Raw genomic sequence first — 17,808 nt, 5'->3', positions numbered from 1 at the left:
TACTAAAGGAAGCTCTTATTTTCTTGGATTGTTGAATTGTCAACATTTTTTTACAATAAATGTGTGTATCTTTTTTCATGGGAAATTGGAACCACTGGAAATTTTAGACCTTGTTGAAGTGGAACTCTAAGCAAGGTTCTTTTCCAGTTTCTGGCAGTAAAAGTTCTTAATGCCTTTATTTCCCTTATTTTGCTAAAAAGGTATCATAAGCTAAGCTTAATTGAGAAAACTGTTGTAGAAATAATTTTATACCACAGAATTAGAGTAACTCAGATTGACTCCACTGTAGTTCATTTTAAATACTTTGACTAATAATCTTAAATACCTGCATCTCAGAGGGAGCTCTCTCTCAGAAATGCTTTATGGATCATCTTCGTATTTACATAGCACCACTGCAGGAGTAAATAATAAAAATGTATTTAGTAGTTACCTATGTTCCAGGAATGAGTACTTTTCATGTATTAACTGAAAGTGTACTTCAGAGTATATCTATAAAGGAGATACTAGCCCCCATTTTACAAATGTAGAAACTGAGACAGAGAGGTTATTTGCCCAAGATCACAGAGCTGGTAAGTCTAGAAGCCTGAATATGATAGGCTGTTTATAAATTATATATAAAAATATAATAAGCATGTGCATCTTATATTGGAGTAATGACTTACTAGTTTAAGAGACAAATTACATTTTAAAAGGAAGACTAAGTTCTAGCCTATTGAATTTTGGTATCTAGTAGTTAGTAAAAATAACATAACTGCTGCTTTTTTTCTGTTATAGTCAGTACATCAGTTACTTCCTCCCACTTACCGAGATGTTTGGCTAGAGTGGAGTGATGCAGAAAAGAAAAAGGAAGAATTAAATAAAATGGAAACCAATAAACCACGTGATCTCTTTATTGCCAAACTTCTGAACAAATTGAAACAGCAGCAGCAACAGCAGCAACAGCATTCTGAAAATAAGAGAGAAAACTCTGAAGATCCTGAGGAATCTTGGGAAAATTTAGTTTCTGATGAAGATTTTTCTGCACTGTCCTTGGAATCAGAAAAAGCAGAAGATTTAGAACCTGTTAGAAACCTGTTTAGAAAGTTGCAGAGCACACCAAAATACCAGAGACTTCTAAAGGAAAGGCAACAGTTACCTGTGTTCAAACATAGGAATTCGATTGTTGAAACTCTTAAAAGGCACCGGGTAGTGGTTGTAGCAGGTGAAACAGGGAGTGGCAAAAGTACTCAAGTACCTCATTTCCTATTGGAAGATTTGCTTCTAAATGAGTGGGGAACGAGTAAGTGTAACATTGTCTGCACCCAGCCCCGAAGAATCTCAGCAGTAAGTTTAGCCACAAGAGTATGTGACGAGTTGGGCTGTGAAAATGGACCTGGAGGAAGGGTAAGCTGTTGTTCAACTAGAGTGAGTGATGACATTACTCGTGTCACCTTTGCTCTTGGGGTCCAAATGGAACCTGTCCCACGTAAGAGGTTGTTCAGTAGCTGATCTCAGGCACTTTTCCTGTTTTCTTTGATAGATGGTCATCAAAGGGTGTTGTGTCACCCTCCTTCATAGTAAAAGGGTTGTTAGTATTTCGGTCATTAAAATTCTCATATCAAGGAAAAAATATATCCACTTTAATAGCTGAATATTCAAATATGTTACCTGCTAAGGAGAACAAAGAATATAGACAAATAGACATTTGACTGTAGTATCATAAATCTCAAAGTCCTGCAGATCTTTTCTGTGGAATGTAGTCCTGATTTTCATTAATTCTTTTTAGTAAACAGAAGGAAAAAACAATATAGAAGAAAAAGCTAGACTGTTCTCAAGCCCTTTATTTTTTAAAAAAAGGAAAAGATACTTAAATATCTCTTGTGCATTTTGCCACATAAGCACACCCAAAACTAGCCAAACCTTATTCAGAATGACTGCAAAATATAGAAATAATAAATTGCTTAGAACCAATGACGATGAATTCCAAGTCCTCATTCTTTCTGGAGATGTTGGTCTTTTAACATTTTTGCCTCTGTCTTTAAGACAGGTACCCCTTTATTAAAAATGTTTAATGTAATAGATGGTCTGGGTTTCTCTCATGGAATATAAGAGGAAAAGAGATAGTTTCTATCTTATAAGGAACTCACGTTAAGATTACAGACATGTACACACATAGCAAATAAAAGAATGACTGAAAAGAAAACTAAATGTGGTGGGAATAGAAGGAACTTAAAGATTCCCATCAGGCAACACTGATACAATACCAACTAATGGTGACAGCTTTTATGAAATCTTGTTAGAAAATTTTAGGAACTGCTCTAAATTTTTGCTCTGATTACCTCAATATTTTGTTCCAAGGTAATTGAATTAGAAAGAATAATGTTGGCACCTGGGTGGCTCAATTGGTTAAGGGTCCAGCTCTTGGTTTCAGCTCAGGTCATGATCTCGAGGTTGTGAGATTGAGCCCCACATCAGGCTCTGTGCTCGGCAGGAAGTTGGCTTGACATTCTGTCTCTCCCTGATCCTTTGCCCCTCCCCCCCATAAAAAAATACAAAAAGAATAGGATAATATGGATGGTATCCAAAGTGGGTGAACAACTTTTATCTCAAGACTTTGAAAGAACAAAAGTATTTCTTGTTTAAAATTAGCAAAACAGGGACTTCTGGGTGGCTCAGTGGTTGAGCATCTGCCTTTGGCTCAGGGCATGATCCCAGGATTCTGTGATTGAGTCCCGCATCGAGCTCCCGGCGTGGAGCTTGCTTCTCCCTCCGCCTGTGTCTCTGCCTCTCTCTCTCTCTGTGTCTATCATGAATAAATAAAATCTTTAAAAAATAAAATAACAAAAAATAAAAAGAAAAACAGATTTTATAGTTTTATATCCTTGGAAAACCATGGGAAATTTTAATTAATAAATTTCACTAAATAGATTTACTTGGGCAGCCTGGGTGGCTCAGCGGTTTAGCACTGCCTTCGGCCTGGGGTGTGATCCTGGAGACCCAGGATCGAGTCCCCATGTCGGGCTCCCTCCATGGAGCCTGCTTCTCCCTCTGCCTGTGTCTCTGCCTCTCTCTCTCTCTTTCATGAATAAATAAATAAAATCTTAATAAATAGATGGATTTACTTAAGATGCTCCTAGGATTAGCACCTGTGCTACATTTCTTAGTGCTTGTTTCCCAGATCACTTGTGAGAATCTAATCTTAACCTTGTGTTCTCCCTTCAGAATTCTTTGTGTGGATATCAGATCCGGATGGAATCTCGAGCTAGTGAATCTACAAGGTTACTGTATTGTACAACAGGGGTTTTGCTAAGGAAACTTCAAGAAGATGGTCTCCTAACTAATGTATCTCATGTTATTGTAGATGAGGTGAGTATATTCTAAAGTTGAGATAAATTCAAAACAATTTCATATTAAAAAGATGCTATTTCAGGGCATCTGGGTGGCTTAGTCAGTTAAGCATCTGCCTTTAGCTCAGGTCATGCAGTGTCCTGGGATCAAGCCCTGTGTCAGGTTCTTTGTTCAGCAGGGACTTGCTTCTCTCTCTCCCTCTGCATGCTGCTCTGCCTGCTTGTGCACACGCTCAATTGCTCTCTGTCAAATAAATAAATAGTAAATAAAATAATTAAAAACATAAAAAGAAAAAAAAACATAAAAAGATGCTATTTCTAATACTAGCTAACATTTTCTTCATCCTTAAATACCAGACGCGTTACATATAATTATTTAATTTCCTCTAGCAAATGTGTCTCATGTTAATTGATTTAATACCATATGACAGGGATCCCCAGGTGGCTTAGTGGTTTAGTGCCTGCCTTGGGCCCAGGGCGTGATGCCGGAGTCCAGGGATCGAGTGCCACATCGGGCTCCCTGCATGGAGCCTGCTTCTCTCTCTGCCTGTGTTTCTGCCTCTCTCTCTCTCTGTCTCTCATGAATAAAGTCTTAAAAAAAGAAAAATGACATTTACTATATGCTAGATGCTATTCTGGTGTTTTTTTTTTTTTTTAATTTATTTATGATAGTCATACAGAGAGAGAGAGAGAGAGGCAGAGACACAGGCAGAGGCAGAAGCAGGCTCCACGCACTGGGAGCCCAACGTGGGATTCGATCCCGGGTCTCCAGGATCGCGCCCTGGGCCAAAGGCAGGCGCCTAACCGCTGCGCCACCCAGGGATCCCCTATTCTGGTTTTATATATATAAATTCATTTAATCCTTCATGCACTCCAGTGAAGTTATATATTCTTACCTCTGTTTGACAGTTGTCAAACTGAGGCACAGAGATGTTATAATACCTTGTATAAGTTCACAAAGCCAGTAAGTTCTGAAACTGGGGGTTCAAACTGAGGCCATCTGGCTACAGTCTGTGGTCTAACCAGGACACTGATTCTCAACTACATTTAGTTGTTAAAGGATTTTGATTCTTAAAAAAAAGAGAGCTCTTCACTTTCTCTCTAGATTTACCCTCCCTGAATCAAATTTGAATGCACACTTAAATTGAATATTTAAATTGAAAAGTTTCCTATGGCAATTGTTTTAAATGGCACAGTAGCCTAGCATATGTAAACTGATTCGCTTTGTACATAAGTTTGTCAAGGTGGCTCAGCGGTTGAGCATCTCTGCCTTTGGCTCAAGGCATGATCCCGGGATCGAGTCCTACATCAGGCTCTCTGCGAGGAGCCTGCTTCTCCCTCTGCCTATGTCTCTGCCTCTCTCTGTGTGTGTGTCTCATGAATAAATAAGATCTTTAAAAAAAACTTATTTTTATCAAGAAGAAATAAGATATATAGCATTTCCCTTCTTCAAGAAATATTTAAAATTTTTTTCCTGATATAAAGTTTTTTGAGTCTGTTAATTCACCAAGTTCAGAAGGTAGTAGTAAAAGTTCACTCACTGATTTTTAATTAATAGAATACATATAGATTATTGGGTAATTTTTTCTCCATTTGGTTAGAAAATAGTACAAACATAGAAAGTTACAAAAATGAAGGTAAAAACTTTTAATCTCATAACCCCGAAAAAAGATCAGTGTTAACATTTAATTTGCATATTTTATGCATATGTATTTAGTATGTATGTATGTTTTAAATTTTATTCACATCATTTAGGACACCTGGGTGGCTCAGTGGTTGTGCATCTGCCTTCAGCTCAGGACATGATCCTGGGTCCTGGGATCAAGTCCTACATTGGGCTCCCAGCAGGGAGCCTGCTTTTCCCTCTGTGTCTCTGCTTCTCTGTGTCTCTCATAAATAATAAAATCTTTATTTTTTTTTAATTTTTTTAAATTTTTATTTATTTATGATAGTCACAGAGAGAGAGGGGCAGAGACACAGGCAGAGGGAGAAGCAGGCTCCATGCACCGGGAGCCTGACGTGGGATTCGAACCCAGGTCTCCAGGATCGCACCCTGGGCCAAAGGCAGGCGCCAAACCGCTGCGCCACCCAGGGATCCCAATAAAATCTTTAAAAAAAAAAATTTTTTTTCACATCTTTCATCTACAAAAACACAATTTTAATAGCTATATAGTACATAATTTGGATGTCCCATAATGTATTTAACTTTTTCCTTTTTTTTTTTTAAGATTTTTAACTCTTATGTTTTTAATTCTAGCCATTCTGACAGGTGTGAGGTGATAGCTTGTTGTGATTTTGATTTGTATTTCCTTGATGATTAGTGATGTTGAGCATCTTTTCATGTGTCTTTTGGCCATTTGTATGTCTTATTTGAAAAAAGGTCTATTCACATCCTCCATACATTTTTAAATTTTGGTTTTTTGGTGTGGAATACTGTAAGTTCTTTATATATTTTGGATATTAACCCCTTACTGGATATATGATTTGCAGATATTTTCTCCCATTCACTAGGTCGACTTTTTGTTTTGTTGATGGCTTCTTTCACTGTGCGAAAGCTTTTTATTTTGTTATAGTTCCAGTAGTTTATTTTTGCTTTTATTTCCCTTACCTGAAGAGACATCATCCATAAAAATATTGCTAAGGCCAGTGTCCATGAGATTACTGCCTATGTTTCTTTTAGGAGTTTTATCATCTCACATTTAGAACTTTAATCCATTTTGAGTTTATTCTGTGTATGATGTAGAAAGTAGTCCAGTTCCCAACATTATTATTGAAAAGACTGTCTTTTCCCCATTATATATTCTTGCCTTAGGGTAAACTCTAATTTAAAAGCCAGACCAACTTCAGGAAGGTATTCCTTCATAGTTTAATATTGGCAGTCTGATTTACTGATCCTGGTCAAACCACCCAAGTAAGAATACCTAGGATTCGTCCGTCTTTCTCCCACATCCCATAAATCCAGTCACCTAGTCCTGTCAATTCTCCTTTTCTCAAATTCATTCATATTTCTCCATATTCAACCAGTATTGCCTTATAGAGGCTATTTTTTAAGTATTCAAAAACCTCTAATTAAACTTCCTTTCTGTTTTGTTCTCCATTGCATTCTCCACATTATAGTCCATTCTCTTTTTTTAAAAGATTTTATTATTAGAGTACACAAGCAGTGGAGAGGGGCAGAGGAAGAGGCAGAAGCAGACTCCTGACTGAGCACAGACCCCCATTCTGAGCTGATCTCAGGACCCTAAGATCACGACCTGAGCCGAAAGACACTTAACTAACTGACCACCCAGGCACCCTGCCACTTACCTTTTTTACAAAAAATCTCAGACCACATAATTCCCCTGCTTTAAAAGTTTATTTTAAAGATTTTAAGTAGGGCAGCCCCAGTGGCGCAGCGGTTTAGCGCCGCCTGCAGCCCAGGGTGTGATCCTGGAGACCCGGGATTGAGTCCCATGTCAGGCTCCCTGAATGGAGCCTGCTTCTCCCTCTGCCTGTGTCTCTGCCTCTCTCTCTGTCTCTCTGTGTCTCTCATGAATAAATAAAATCTTTTAAAAAAAATAAAGATTTTAAGTAATCTCTAGTCTTTATACCCAATATGGGCTTGAACTCAAAACTCTTGAGATCAAAAATTGCATGCTCCTCTGACTGGGGCAGCCAGGTGCCCCTAAAATGTTTTTGTCACTGCCCCAGCTCATTAGGGCAAAGTCATAGGGTTTTACACAGCAATTTACCGAGTACTTCACCTGCTTTATCTCTTGCCCTGTCCCATGCTGAAGGTATTATGTTTGTTTTTCCAGTCCCTGAAATGTATTGTGATTCCTCTCTTTACCATGATTTTTTAAGATTTTATTTATTTAAAAAAAAAAAAGACTTTATTTATTCATGCGAGACACACAGAAGCAGAAACATAGGCAGAGGGACAAGCAGTCTCCCTATAGGGAGCCCGATGCGGAACTTGATCCCAGGACCCCGGGATCACGACCTGAGCCAAAGGCAGATGCTCAACCACTGAGCCACCCAGGCACCCCTTTACATGATTTTATACATGACCACTTCTTCGCCCTTTCGCCTCCTGTTCCTCCTCCTTTTTTTCAAACTCAGCCTTCTGTTCTTAGCATTGATGGCAATTTCTCCTAGTATATTTCCTGACCTCCTGAATTAACTACCCTTCATAGGTAAATTTAAAGCCATACTATACAGTATACTAGACTATAAACTGAAATGGAGAGAACTGTCTTGGTCATTTTTACAGCCCCAGCATCTAGCACAATACTAAGTACTTACTATTTGTTGGGCTCTGTTCTAAGGGCTTTGCGACTGTTAAAATCACTCTGCAAAGTTTATATTATTGGTATTCTTGTTTTATAGAATAAGAAATAGACCCAGAAATATTTAATATTCTTAAAGTCATACTGTAAGTGGCCAGGAAGAGTTGAACCCAAGCAGTTGGTTCCAGAACCTGAACACTTACCCACTACTGCCTCCCTTACAAACAAATGAATGATAAAACCTGTTTTAGTTTCTTATCTTGATATACTTAATATTTGTATGCTGCCCTAAATCCTACAAAATAAAAACGTGGTAGAAATAAGTCAGGATATACAAAGTTGGAAGATAATTACATTCAGAAGATAGGGAGTTCTATATACCACATCAGTTCTTCCCTAAATGTATGTGCCAGAAGGGCATTAAAAACCATTTTTCTTAGACAATTCATTGAGACCCTGCTAGATCCCTATTAACCAACCCCCCTTTTTCTATATAGTGCATCTGTCCTGTGATAATGATGACAGTACAGTTTGAGATTAGTGGCAGAACTTTAGGAGTCACCCTGGCTTTGCTTCTTTTTTTTTTTTTTAATATTTTATTTATTTATTCATGAGCGACAGAGAGAGAGGGAGAGACACAGGCCGAGGGAGAAGCAGGCTCCATGCAGGGAGCCTGATGTGGGACTCAGTCCTGGGTCTCCAGGATCACGCCCTGGGCTGAAGGCGGCGCTAAACCCCGAGCCCCCCGGGCTGCCCCTGGCTTTGCTTCTAAGGGAAATTTAGGAGATAACCTAATCTTACCAACCAATTTTATTTGAGTGATTATTTTGGCCTCTTAATAGACCTTATATGTGATTAATTTTTTTGTTCCATTTATACTAGGTTCATGAAAGAAGTGTCCAGTCAGACTTCTTACTAATTATCTTGAAGGAAATTTTACAGAAACGCTCTGATCTACACTTGATTCTAATGAGTGCCACTGTAGACAGTGAAAAGTTTTCTACGTATTTCACACACTGCCCTATTCTCAGAATTTCAGGAAGAAGCTATCCTGTTGAGGTAAGTTTTCTTTATAATGAGTATATCAATACAAGCTACATTCCTACCAGGGAATTTCCCCCAGAAGATAGGGCTAGTAGCCATACCTAGTCCTGCAGTACTGCAAGTCAGGAGAGGACTTGGAGATGACTTGGAGATGGCTTGGGAATCAGATGGCTGGTGCTGCCTGGATTGAGGGTGGATGGCCTGGAAGGAAGGATTCTGCTGAAAGATGTACCCAAGAAGTACAGAACATAAAACATTTCCATATCAAAACCATTATTTCCAGATTGAGGGTGGCTCCCTGGCAATAAGGAACTCCTTTTGCACCCAACCTCTCAAATTTAGGCTTGTTATTGAAGCTGCTTTTCTGCCTCTTTTCGTAATATTTGTGCTTTGGGTTCAGCTTATAAAGACTGCTCTCTTAATTAGTTTTCACAAATAAAAATTACATACTGTAATGTAATTTGTCCTGAGACTTCTAGGGACAAATTCATCTCTACCAGCTAAGTTTTCTATTCGCAAATAATGTAGAAAGAAGATTTTCCTCATAATATTATAAATTAACATTTGGTAACATTCAGAAGGGAAGATCCCCTTATTCTCTTTAAAATAGTGTTTACTGAAATGAATTTGAGTTCACCATTTATATGCCTTAATCTATGTAGGTTTTCCATCTTGAAGATATAGTAGAAGAAACGGGCTTTATACTGGAGAAGGATTCAGAATACTGTCAGAAATTTCTGGAGGAAGAGGAAGAAATTACCATTAATGTTACAAGCAAAGCAGGGGGAATTAAAAAGTATCAGGTAAAAAGAAAACAATTTCAAAGACATCTGATAGTGATACCCAGGGCAAACCTTCTTTGAGAGGTTTGAAATCATATGGCTGGCACAGTGGATTTGTGTATATTTTGGTAGAAAAGAGATAGAATTTTGAGCAAATTTTAAAGGTCATTTCTTTAATCTTTGGTTTATGATATTTTTATCTTCTTACATTATTTTGGCCATATAGATAGACATAAATAGGGATGCCTCGGTGGCTCAGTGGTTGAGCGTCTGCCTTTGGCTCAGATTGTGATCCCAGGATCAAGTCCCATATCAGGCTCCCTACGAGGAGCCTGCTTCTCCCTCTGCCTATGTCTCTGCCTTTCTACCTGTATCTCTCATGAATAAATAAATAAATCTTTAAAAAAAAAAAGACATAAATAATCAAGGGCCATGTAAATAAGAGGCAACTTTTATTGTTTTATAGCAATGATTAATTATTTAGGAGTAAATTTGTTATTATTTTGTTTTAATCTCAACACCTCAGGTGTTGAGTTGGGGAGGCCCAAAATCTAGATTGTTGTTTGCCATTTGTTTTCTCAGCAACTTCTGTCCTGGTATGAGCCAGCCTTGACTATATAGTGAGGCTGTCTAGAGCAAGCACACTTCTTCCTAGAGAATTAGTTTCAATGACATGTTTATTTTTAAAACTGTCAAAAAATCTAAATTATCCTCCATCTTAGCTAGTGGTACTATATCTAGTATTTTTATTGTATCAATGAGATTTTGTGCTTATATCCAATATGATGGAAACACGAAGTTACTTTATCTTCTCATTAAGGAGATAAATCCAGAAAGCAAAAACTAAAATCTTTCCCTAATATTCCAGAGATAGCAACTAGAAACTAAAGGACATCAGAATATAAAGGTATTTCAAAAGAGATAATTGAAATTCAGCAACCAAAGGAGAATCTAATAGGAATGAGGCAGATATAAACTGCTTATTAAAGTCATTATGAGGGGACACCTAGGTGGCTCAGTGGTTGAGCATCTGCCTTTGGCTCAAGTCATGATCCCGTGGTCCTGGCATTGAGTCCCACATTGGGCTGTGTGCATGGAGCCTGCTTCTCCCTCTGGCTAGGTCTCTGCATCTCTCTTTTTGTCGAAAGAAAGAAAGAAAGGAAAGAAAGAAAGAAAAAGAAAAGAAAGAGAAAGAGAGAGAAAGAAAGAAAGAGAGGGAGAGAGAGAGAGAGAGAGAGAGAAAGAAAGAAAGAAAGAAAGAAAGAAAGAAAGAAAGAAAGAAAGAAAGAAAGAAAGAAAGAAAGAAAGAAAGAAAGAAAGAAAAAGAAAAGAGAGAGAGAGGGAGGGAGGGAGGGGAAGGAAGGAAGGAAGGAGGAAGTTATTATGGGGACACCTGGGTGGCTCAGTTGGTTCAGTGTCTGGCTCTTGGTTTTGGCTCAGGTCATGATTTCAAGGTCATGAGATCGAGCCTGAAGTCAGGCTCTGTGCTAGGCGTGGAACCTACATAAAATTCTCCTCTCCCCCCCGCCACCCCGTGCCCTCTATCCCCCTCCATAGTAACCTATGACCTCTCCTGGCCTGCTCCTTAGTTGCCACAGAATGATGTGTACAGTGTTCTGTTTTTTTGTTTTTTTTTTTTTAATTTTTTATTTATTTATGATAGTCACAGAGAGATAGAGAGAGAGGCAGAGACACAGGCAGAGGGAGAAGCAGGCTCCATGCACCGGGAGCCCGACGTGGGATTCGATCCCGGGTCTCCAGGATCGCGCCCTGGGCCAAAGGCAGGCGCCAAACCGCTGCGCCACCCAGGGATCCCCAGTGTTCTGTTTTTATTTTTTTTTTAATATTTATTTATTCATGAGAAACAGAGAGGCAGAGACATAGGCAGAGGCAGAAGCAGGCTCTTCATGGGGAGGGACTTGAGGCAGGACTCTGGGATCACCCTATGAGCCAAAGGCAGATGCTCAACCACTGAGCCACCTGGGTGCCCTTCTTAGCTCTTCTTTACTTTAGTATATGCGTGACAAGATTAAAAGTTTTGCTATACTTAAGAAGGTTGAATGAAATGAAATAGTTTTAAAGGACTGCAAATACCTCCTTTTTCCCTTGTTTATAAAAATACTTAATATTTTTGTTCACTTTTTTCTGATTGTATTTCTTATAGGAATATATACCAGTTCATACTGGATCAAGTGCTGATTTAAATCCATTTTACCAAAAGTATAGCAACCGCACCCAGCATGCTATTCTCTACATGAATCCTCATAAAATCAACCTTGATCTCATTTTGGAACTTCTTATATATTTAGGTATATATCTTTTTCTAATTTGACTCCATTTGTTTTGATGAAACTTCTGCTAAGTGATGATGTTTTATTAGCGTGTTACATGCTATCCCTTACTTTTCTTATGTTGAATTTTGTTTTCTCTTTAAAAATTCCAGACAGAAGTCCCCAGTTCAGAAATATTGAAGGAGCAGTGTTGATCTTTTTACCAGGACTTGCACATATTCAGCAGTTATATGATCTCTTGTCAACTGACAGAAGATTTTTTTCTGAACGGTAACTACAAATCTTCATTATATTCTAAGTAGTTTTAAAATCAAAAAATTTTATTTATTAAAACTCTTGATCAGAATTTTCAGTCTTTTACCTTTATCCAAAGTGAAGTAAATTATTTACATTTCTATTCTAGCATTTAATGTACTAAAAATTTTAGGTATTCTGCTTTTGTTCTGTGTTCTTAATATGAGTAAGCAGAGGGAATCCTGTGGTTGAGAATAAGATGGTGACTCCCCTCCCCAACCCAATGGACAGCGCCAAACCCTTACAGGTTGCATTTTATCATCCAGACATATGGAAGTGGCTGTTTAGTATATTTGTCCTGATACAGTTCATTACTACTGTCACAGTTATCATATCCAAGCAGATTTTTAAAAATTCTTTAAACCCTATATTCCATATAAATTCATCTTAAGTATTTTTTTCTTTGATGAGTATATGTGGTTTCATTGTATCGTTTTCAGAGCTTTTGTGTTTAAAATTTTTCATAATAAAAAAAATTTTTAATTGCTATTTGCAAATAAATTTTGTTATTCTTTGCAGTGTCTTCTAAAGAGAAACTCTTGCTAAGAACTATGATTTTAACTTTCAGATATAAAGTGATAGCTCTGCATTCTATTCTTTCAACTCAAGATCAAGCTGCAGCATTCACACTTCCTCCTCCTGGAGTCAGGAAGGTAAAATTCAGTGCAGCAAATTTATGTGTGATCTGAGAATATTTTGTGAAAACATTACGACGCTTTAGGGATGCCTATGTGGCACAGCGGTTGAGCGCCTGCCCTCGGCCCAGGGCGTGGTCCTGGAGACCCGGGATCGAGTCCCACATCAGGCTCCCTGCATAGAGCCTGCTTCTCCCTCTGCCTGTGTCTCTGCCTCTCTCTCTGTCTCTCTCATGAATAAATAAAGAAAATCTTAAAAAAAAAAAAAAAAAGTTACAACTCTTTAACATCAAAGACAGTTATTAAAATGTTATTAAGTGCCTTAGAGTGCATGGCAGACTCTAGATGCTCTGTAGATTAACATAATCAGAAACAAAACTAATAGTGAAATTTAAGTATTTGATTATTTATATTATGCATTATTAAAGATATAAGGCTTGGGTAGCCCAGGTGGCTCAGCGGTTTAGCACTCAGCCCAGGGCATGATCCTGGAGACCCGGGATCGAGTCCCACGTCAGGCTCCCTGCATGGAGCCTGCTTCTCCCTCTGCCTGTGTCTCTGCCTCTCTCTCTCTCTCTCTCTCTCTCCCTCTCCCTCCCCCTCTCCCTCTCTCTCTCTCTCTCTGTCTCTCATGAATAATAAATAAAATCTTTAAAAAAAAAAAAAGATATAAGGCTTTTAGGGGAATGACAGTTTAAAAATGTGGCATGCATTTTGCTTGTGAAAAGAAGAATCACTACTTTTCCCATCTTTTTCATGAAGATGTTGGAGCTCAAGAGCTATGTAAATCCTGTGAGGATTCTTTGTTGTTCTCTAGGCTGTTCATCCCTGATTAAACAGTCTCAGTATTTTCATGGTCTCCTCTGTTCAAGATTCTGAGTGAAGAGATGCTTGGCAGAGAGTTTCTCAAGAAGAGTTCAAGAGTTTTGAAAGGGATAAAAGAGCACAGTGTAGAGCCTGGGTTCTGACACTGCTCTGATTTGTAACATTTGGGCTTCCCCTAAGATGTAGTTTAAAGAAAAGAGTTCTACCTCTTAAAAAAAAAAAAGAATACTGAGGTAGAAAGAACACTAGGTCCCATCTAAGTCTTAGAACCCGGATTATTATTTCCTTTGGTCAAATGAATAAAACAAGTATTCACTACTGAAATACATAGTTGAGATGGAGCAATACACAAGTGAACATTTGATGGAGAATTTCCTAAATATTTTACTTCCAAGGACTCAATAGAAAATGCAAAGACTGTAGTATTCAGCCACCACCATTAAGAATTTTAGAACTAGGGATCCCTGGGTGGCGCAGCGGTTTGGCGCCTGCCTTTGGCCCAGGGCGCGATCCTGGAGACCCGGGATCGAATCCCACATCGGGCTCCCGGTGCATGGAGCCTGCTTCTCCCTCCGCCTGTGTCTCTGCCTCTCTCTCTCTCTCTCTGTGACTATCATAAATAAATAAAAAATTAAAAAAAAAAAAAAAGAATTTAGAACTAGAAATGGATCTAAGAAATCATCTATTTCTACCTCCTAAGTTACAATAGAAGTATCTGAAGTCACCTGAAGTAAAATGACTTGGCTGAGGTCACAAAGCTAGTAAGTAGCAGAGCCAGGGCACCAATGCACATCTATCTTACTGATGTACTATTTTTTTCCCAGTAATTGTGAATGGTTGTGCTGAACTATCTCTGTTCTCTGACCCAATTTCCTAGGCTTCTTAGTTCATTTTTAAGATGACTGACTAGAATTAGAAGAACAGTATTTTTGTTAGAATAAAAATCTGGGGCAGCCCGGGTGGCTCAGAGTTTTAGCGCCACCTTTGGCCCAGAGCCTGATCCTGGAGACCCAGGATCGAGTCCCATGTTGGGCTCCCTGCATGGAGCCTGCTTCTCCCTCTGCCTGTGTCTCTGCCTCTCCCTCTCTCTCTCTCTGTGTGTCTCTCATGGATAAATAAAATCTATAAAAAAAAAAAAAAGTAAAAATCTATAACTGGCAGGCTAAGGTGATGAAAACTATAACAAGTGAAAATTACCCAGTAATAGCAAATAGATGGTGAATTTTTGTAAATAATTTTGAAATTCACTTTTTAAAATTCATCAGCTCAAACTAAAGTTTAAATGATGGGATGGTGTTGAAAGTTGTTAGCTAAATCTTTTGGCTTTTGTTTATTTTCAGATTGTTTTAGCAACAAATATCGCAGAGACAGGTATCACTATTCCAGATGTTGTATTTGTAATTGATACCGGAAGAACAAAAGAAAATAAGTAAGTTTGAAAAGGGTTTGAGGTTCTTGTATTCTTAGGAGAAATCATAGAATCATAGGGGGAAAATCCCAAAACTTCTAATTCTATTCAAAATAAAAAGTCTCAGAGAAACTGTTAAGAAACTTCAGAATAACCATGAGTAAATGTCAAGTTTCCTGTCATGAGTTTTCCCATAAGTAATGCCAGTGTACCGCTCACTTGTAGAAAACTGCTCTGAAAAAATTTTCAGAACATAATTTTTTGTAAATTTGTAAAATATATTTACAAAAACATTATTTATGAGATTATAACAAAGTATATGGGTTTTGGAATAAAAATTGGATTTAAATCTCTGATCTATAATGTTGAGCAAGTGATAATAAGACCAGTAAGTATAATCATCAATCCCCTCATATGTAAATGGAGAAAATGAATATTTTTCATAATTGAAAGTATCTGGTATAGTAATTGGCACTTTATAGGTAATCTTACCTGAATCTGAATAAAAAGATTACTATTTTATAAATAGTAATGTTTGTATTTTAATGTTTGTATTGCAAAAACAGACAGGACCACCTTGGTAGTCTCTCCCTGTATTGGGAAACTTTAGCAATATTTGGCAGTGCATATGACTACTAAGAGGCATTAAACTCTTTCAAAGAATTCTTGTTGCATAATTGATAGGCATTTCATTAAAACACCTTCCATGGTCAGATTAATTTGGGAAAGGGTAAATTAAGTTAAATAGGTTTTTCCCTTGTAGAGGTATCTAAAGCTTTTACTTTGATAGTATGAGATTTAATTTGTGAAGTGCTAAATTACTTAAATACAAAACATGACTTGAAAAATAGTGGTCCACAATTATGATAGATTTTTTTTAGCCTGTCTTCAATGTAATTTTAACAATCACCTATTTCCAGCTTTTTTCAGATTTTTATTTAAGTCCTTTGAACATTCTCTCCTAAAACTTTCTTCAGGTACCATGAAAGCAGTCAGATGAGTTCTTTGGTTGAGACGTTTGTCAGTAAAGCAAGTGCTCTGCAGCGCCAGGGAAGAGCTGGGAGGGTCCGAGATGGCTTCTGCTTCCGGATGTACACAAGAGAAAGGTATGGACACCTGCATTGGAAATAAAAGATACATCAGTCATTATAGTGTGGCATTTCTGATAATAGGTGAAGTATTTAATATTATTTTTCAGATTTGAAGGCTTTATGGACTATTCTGTCCCAGAAATCTTGCGTGTGCCTTTGGAGGAATTATGTCTTCATATTATGGTAATCCCACAGGGACTCAAATGCTGTTTTCTCATTCTTTACTCCTTTCTAAAAAAGAAAAAAAAAAAAGCAGAAGACTTAAACTTCTTTTACTCTGTGTTCTACATTTTCAATCATTTTATTTACTCTTGAGTAAATACTCCCTCCCCCATGTTTTTATAAGTAACCCACTGTGCTTAAATTCTACCACAGGCACTCACCCTTAATAGACTAACAGTAGGTCTCAACTGGGAATAATGTTGCTCACTAGGGATCACTTGGCCATGTCTTCAGACATTTTTGGTTGCCAGAACTGGGGGGAGGAGGAGGCCATGCTACATGGGCACTTATAGGTAGAGGCCAGGGACTACCCCTAAACATTCTATATGGCACAGCACAGTCCCTTAAAGAATTATCTGGCCCAAAAGAACAATGCTGAGATTGAGAAACCCTGACCTAGACCAAGGGCTTCCTAGTCTGAAAGATCTATAATATCCTTCAGTTCTTAGATTTTGACTTTGCAAAAATCAGGAATGAAGAAACTAAAAATATGGACTAGAAGATCTCGTCCTCACACCAATCCTTAACACACATACCAGTCTCTCACACGCTCCCAGTTATAAGAAAAAATAAGATAGCCTTACTCAGATACTTATGTTTCTTTGCTTAGAATTTAGTTCCAATTTGACCATCTCTTTGATCAATTCTTTCTAATAACATACTGATTTATCACTCTTTTTTTAATGTGCAGAAATGCAATCTTGGTTCTCCTGAAGATTTCCTCTCCAAAGCCTTAGATCCTCCTCAGCTTCAAGTAATCAGCAATGCAATGAATTTACTCCGAAAAATTGGAGCATGTGAATTAAATGAGCCCACACTGACACCACTGGGCCAACACCTTGCAGCTTTGCCTGTGAATGTCAAGATTGGCAAGATGCTCATTTTTGGTGCCATATTTGGCTGCCTTGACCCAGTGGTAAGATGAATGTTGCTCTTGCTTCTTCACTTTAACTATCATTTGGGCTGAGAAATTACTAAGTTTGGAAATAATTTTTAACTTTTTATAGTTATATACAAGGTAATATTTATTCATTTCTTTAAGTATACTACCGTAGGTACTATTTTATAAATGGGTTTGGCTTGTCTAGACTTTTACTGTCAAAAATCCCACTTGAAATATTTAATTGAATACATAGATTTTTTTTTCCCCCTTGAGAGATGAAGCAAGCTGGAGGGGGATGTGGACAGAAAGAGAAAATCTTAAGCAGGCATCACTTCCAGCACAGAGCCTGACCAGGGTTCCTTCCTATGACCCTGAGCTAAAATCAAGTGTCCAATGCTCAATCAACTGGCCACCCAGGCACCCCTTTATAGTAGATGATTCTTAGAAAGCTTTGAGCTCCACAGACTTTTCTATGAAGAATCAAACTCTTTCTTTCTTCTCTTTTTCTACATTGTCTCTCTCTCTGAGCCAGCAATTACTAGCATTTCTATTTTATTTTTTTTAAATTTTTTTTTTTTATTTTTATTTACTTATGATAGTCACAGAGAGAGAGAGGCAGAGACACAGGCAGAGGGAGAAGCAGGCTCCATGCACCGGGAGCCTGATGTGGGATTCGATCCCGGGTCTCCAGGATCGCGCCCTGGGCCAAAGGCAGGCGCCAAACCGCTGCGCCACCCAG

General features: G+C 38.1%; 1 protein-coding gene across 2 annotated transcripts in view; it reads left to right on the top strand.

Moving 5' to 3' along the window:
• DHX29 (DExH-box helicase 29) overlaps nt 1-17,808 on the top strand; it is a 50,609-nt gene that overhangs the window by 21,467 nt on the left and 11,334 nt on the right. For both annotated transcript variants that reach the window (XR_005989358.1, XM_041765630.1), the window contains exons 11-21: nt 775-1,383; nt 3,202-3,345; nt 8,477-8,653; nt 9,301-9,441; nt 11,585-11,729; nt 11,864-11,981; nt 12,574-12,658; nt 14,806-14,894; nt 15,851-15,979; nt 16,072-16,147; nt 16,878-17,102. Coding sequence is in view for 1 of the 2 variants with exons in the window: in XM_041765630.1 (XP_041621564.1) it covers nt 775-1,383; nt 3,202-3,345; nt 8,477-8,653; nt 9,301-9,441; nt 11,585-11,729; nt 11,864-11,981; nt 12,574-12,658; nt 14,806-14,894; nt 15,851-15,979; nt 16,072-16,147; nt 16,878-17,102 (1,938 nt within the window). In the remaining variant the exon portion in view is untranslated. The remainder of the gene's footprint in view (nt 1-774; nt 1,384-3,201; nt 3,346-8,476; nt 8,654-9,300; nt 9,442-11,584; nt 11,730-11,863; nt 11,982-12,573; nt 12,659-14,805; nt 14,895-15,850; nt 15,980-16,071; nt 16,148-16,877; nt 17,103-17,808) is intronic.

This window comes from Vulpes lagopus, chromosome 8 (assembly GCF_018345385.1).
Source record: "Vulpes lagopus strain Blue_001 chromosome 8, ASM1834538v1, whole genome shotgun sequence".
Taxonomy (NCBI): Eukaryota; Metazoa; Chordata; class Mammalia; order Carnivora; family Canidae; genus Vulpes; species Vulpes lagopus.
Note: the sequence above shows the minus strand (reverse complement) of the source record. Positions and strands in the feature narration are given on the sequence as shown.